The sequence below is a fragment of the Phaethon lepturus genome, unplaced genomic scaffold, assembly GCF_000687285.1.
Source record: "Phaethon lepturus isolate BGI_N335 unplaced genomic scaffold, ASM68728v1 scaffold14108, whole genome shotgun sequence".
NCBI lineage: Eukaryota > Metazoa > Chordata > Aves > Phaethontiformes > Phaethontidae > Phaethon > Phaethon lepturus.
The window spans coordinates 15,605-20,219 of record NW_010556987.1 but is presented as its reverse complement, the minus strand read 5'-3'; the positions used below and the strand labels follow the sequence as shown (position 1 = coordinate 20,219).

The window sequence follows — 4,615 nt, the reverse complement described above, 5'->3', positions numbered from 1 at the left end:
CCATGCATCCGCTCCAGCCCCGGCTCTACTGCCAGAACGGTGTCAAACTCAAACTGCTTCCTTAATAAAAACCCCATACGGATTTCCACTAATTTCAGAGGCTGGAAATGGCAAATCTATCATCTGTTTTTATACAGGGGCCCTGCTACCCACCAACAAGCACAGAGTAGCGGGAAGCTTTCCAGACTGTTTCTCCTGACATTTCAGCAGCAAAAGGTCAGCACGAAGGGCATCTTCAATGGAGAGCAATAAACAGATTTTATATTGGATCATTTTTCATCAGGCTTCCCCTCGCTCGGACTGCCGTACCCTCGCACTCAGCTCTGACATTTACAGAGCATCACAAGCAGCAATGCACAGTCCAGCCTCAAAGTCAGACCTCGCAGAGGGATGCTGTGCCCGCAGCCCAGCTCCTCCCGCACCCCGCACAGCAGCCCGGCAAGAGCGTGCTGCGCCAAGGCCGCCGCTCCGCGGGAGCCAGGCGGGCAGCAAAGCCAGCGGTGCCAGGGACCGACTCTTCCACGGCGCAGGGAACACAGCGTCCATCCGCCACGCGACCGCGCTCCAGCCGACTTGCTCAAGGAGCTGTAAGTTCCTGTAATTAGGCAGCAGCTGGTACTGCTGAAGCAAGGACAAGCAGTGCTTCCCAGGCTTTGTTGTGGGTTTTTTTTAAGTCACCCTACATTGACAACACGAAGGCTGAGTAGTTCCCAGCTGGCCCGTGGGAAAGGGAGGGCAAAGTCCTCCACAAGGACCAAGAAAGCTGGTCTCGCACAGTTCATTCAATGGCCACGTGGCATGATGGCACCAAGTGAGCACCAAGCTGAGCTTGAGCTGTGCTGTTTACCATTTCCTGAATCATCTGCTTCTTGGTATGCAGACATTGGTCTAGCATTGAGGCACATGGAAAAAATAGGAAGAGACCCCTAGAGAGCACTTGAGCAGCCTCTGAGAAGAGCAGTGCCTCCACCCGAGACAGGACAGGACTTCCAGTGTCAAGTCTATGGAGATACCTCCCACATACTCCAGACAACACAGAGTTTGACACAAGCACACTAGAGACCAGATATGGATCTCTGAGCCCTTGACAGCAATGTCCTGTCACTGGGCAGACCCACACATCAGGACGACATGCTTTAAACCTGGGGACAAGGTATCCTCTGACCAGGAGATGCAAACACCCAATAGTTCCCAGGAGGAACTGGGCAGAACCAGAGTGAGCAGCTGCACCAGATGCCAAATGTACTTCCACCCACAGGCTTTGCAGCTACTCACACTGCTCCCTGCACCACTTGCTGAAAACTTGCTACTCAAAATCTAGGCCTTCAGGTGCCACACGTGCTGTTAGACCCCTCTACAAGTGCTCAGGTTTCTCCTGCCTGCCTTTGAACCAGTCACATTAAAATCTCCAGTTTGCACAGCCATCAATATGGAAACATATTGATGGAAAGCCATCAATAGCAACAGAGGGCGGAAAGCCATCCTGCAAGCCCGGGCACAAAACCACGGAACGGAGCCAAAGGTGGCCCCAACATCAGCAGCATTGGCAGCAGGGCTCTGACGCGCAGCCTGCTCTCTTCTTGTCCGTTATTACTGTGAACAGTTGGGAGTTGTAAAACAGCAGCAGCTTTTCCAATTACTTGGAAATCAAGAGACAGCCCTGCTGTGCCGAGCTGAGCCATGTGTCCAGGAAACAGGGCGGAACAGAGCATGGGGGTGAAAGAAAATGCCCATTTCTCCTCTCCTGTGCACAGGACATGGGGGAGAGAGAGAGAACAGGGCGTTAAGAGGCAGCAGCACAACTCTGTTTCCCCCAGGCAAGTCTGGAGAAGATCCTTCCCAAAATCCATGTTCACATGCTAGAGCTCCCACCAAAGCATCTGTGTTTCAGCCATGAAGCATGTTTTAAGGACCAGGATGTGAAGAGAGGGCTGAAAATGGGCAGTATCAAAGGCTGACCTTGAGAAAACTCAGTCTTATCATCATGCAACAGATCACACCCACCTTGTCTAATGCAAGCTGATGGATTCAGAGGCTGAGAGCTGCAATTAATCCATAGGATAGATGTGCTGTGGGAAGTGGCATGGAGAGTAGTGCCTTGTCTTCCTCTGCCTCTCAGACATGAGCGTACTTTGAACATCAGAGACAACACTAGTGATCCACGACCTGATTAATCCTCCTGGCCCAAGAAGATCTGCATCTCTAGATTGTGCCCTCCAGCACTACAGTCTTGAGTGTGGACTTCCATCCACCAACAGCTTGACCAAGCCCAGTAGCTCATGCCAGAGACCACCCAACAGCTGGCTGCCCGGAGGGGTGTTCAAGCTGAGTGTCAACAACCATCAGCCTCAACCTCGTCAGCATGCTCCCAGCAATGAGTATTTCAGAACCACTCTCTACTTAAGTGGAAGCACATAATCCCCAAAGCCCATCCTGCCTTGCTGACCACCTCTCTTTCTCATGTACTTCTATCAGAAATTGAGGACAGCCAATTCTTGACATCCACCTATGTTTAATAAAAGCCAGTGGTGACAAAGCACCAGCTGGTTTGTGTTATACAGCACAACATCTACCTGTGCAGTCAGATGGCTGAAAGACTGCTCCACTGCCATATTCATTTGATAAGTCAGTCTTAATTTGATCACATTATGCACGTCCACAGGCCTCTATAAATTAACCTAATGTTTCTCCCCAGTGAAATGTGTCTGCATAAGCAAACATCACTTTGCCTTTATCTCCTGACCCTTCGGCCTTCCTCCTCTGGTGTTATGCCCTGGATAACGAGGTCTTTCACAAATGGAATTGTTGCATTCAGGTTTCTGGTTTATTATCACCTATATGAGAGCCCCAGGAAAACAGCATTACTGATATAGCACTATGTTTTGGAAAGTATTAAAAAAAAATAAAAAAAAAGAAAGGCCTGTGTAAAAGATGCTGAAGCAACATCTTCCTTCCTACCTGGTCTTGAAACATTGATCCACCAAAGGCCCAGACAGCAGCAAAGACAAAGTAAAGTTCATAAAGCTCCTTGGGACAGTCAGAAGGTGTGTTCTCCTCCGTCAGGAGGCATTCAAGGAGATAGCACAGCATCTGAACCATACTCTGCTCAGGAACGGGAATAATTTTCTTAAATCTATGGAATAGAAATTGAAAGCACGGGAAATGTAATTGGGTCCAGCAACACAGTCACTCACAACCGAGGATGACAAGCCTAGAAATGCTTTTTCAGAATATTAGCATTTTACTTGTCAGCAGTGCCTGTCTTATTCCTGGGTACAGCAATAAAGAGAACACCCATTCTCTCCCTTGGACCTGCTGGCACTGGCACATATACAAGTAATAACAGTAATCAGAAGTTTCAAGCATTTTAAAACTTTGATCCTCTTGAAAGAAGTAAAATGGAAGGCTTGCTAAAGGCAATGATTTCCTGTGAACATGATGAGTTCAAAAGCGGTCAAATAGAGGAGCAATAAAATAAACCCTTTCATCTTGCCATTTTACATTCATTTAAGCTACACTTACAGAATTCCAAACTAATATTGTAGCAGCACTGAAGTCCTCCATAAAGTAATTATAGCTATTTGAAAGGTTGGTTCTACAATTTCTGAATTAAGCAAGCTACCAAAATACTCAGCTCAGGGCTGCCTGCAGCTAATCCCGTTGATTTCACGGTCTGACACAATGTTCAGCAAATAGAGTGGGAAATGTCCGATGGACTTTGCTGCCATCAGCTATAACTAGTTTCATCCCCCAGGGAGAAGCTCCCTAGTAAGATGCCTAAGTCCAACTTCCAAAGACCACTGCTTTCACTAATTCAGCCCCTTCTGACACATCCCCATTGTGGCCAATGACTCCCATGCTTAATTGTATGCCAATTTATTTTTATTTTCTTTTTTTGCATGAAGGTGCAACTATAGAAAGCAAGCCGAGGATGGGAGAAGCTCCCTTACTCCTGTTTGTTGTGACTCTGGCTGGTCCTCACCACCATATAAGAAGAGAGCCATCTCGCGTGATGATAAGCAAGAACCACACAACTTCTCTGTGGGCACTGCTTTGAAGGTAACTCAAACCAGGAAGAACGAGGGACCTTCCAAATATCACAGAATCAGTAAGGTTGGAAAAGATTTGGTTGGAAAAGATTGGAAAAGGTTGGAAAAGACTTTAAGATCATCAAGTGCCAAGTTCTTCACATTTGTTGGATTGGTGTCCAAGCACAAAACACGCCCAGGCTGGATGTCCACACAGACTGACTTAATTTTGTTCAAATGCATCAGGAAAGAAATTCAAGAGACAACTGCCTGTAAAGCAATCCCACTCTCTCCCACAAACACCAACTTCATTCTCATCACTGAGATGCAGGAAAAGAAGTGGGGAGAGGAAAAAAGAGGATCTGCTCTCTCCGCTTTCCATGTTGCATATTGAAAACTTTCCTTCAGCAGTGGTCTGAAATCTGCTCTGCTGAAAAAATAACTTGTGAAGTGGACTCATGTCTAGCCTGACACGTCAGGAGACTGAAAAACTTTCTCTTTAGGATCTCCTGGATTTACTTTCCAAGAGATACAGAACTGGAACAAGAAGTACAGGAACAATCAAATTGAAATCAGATGAAACCCAG

At 47.1% G+C, this 4,615-nt stretch overlaps 1 protein-coding gene across 1 annotated transcript in view; it reads right to left on the bottom strand.

Annotated features, from left to right (window-relative positions):
• LOC104625091 (dynein heavy chain 9, axonemal-like) overlaps nucleotides 1-4,615 on the bottom strand; it is a gene marked incomplete at both ends in the record, with an annotated part of 22,020 nt that overhangs the window by 2,466 nt on the left and 14,939 nt on the right. Inside the window, one exon of the mRNA XM_010292629.1 lies at nucleotides 2,959-3,133. Coding sequence (XP_010290931.1) covers nucleotides 2,959-3,133 — 175 coding nt within the window. The remainder of the gene's footprint in view (nucleotides 1-2,958; nucleotides 3,134-4,615) is intronic.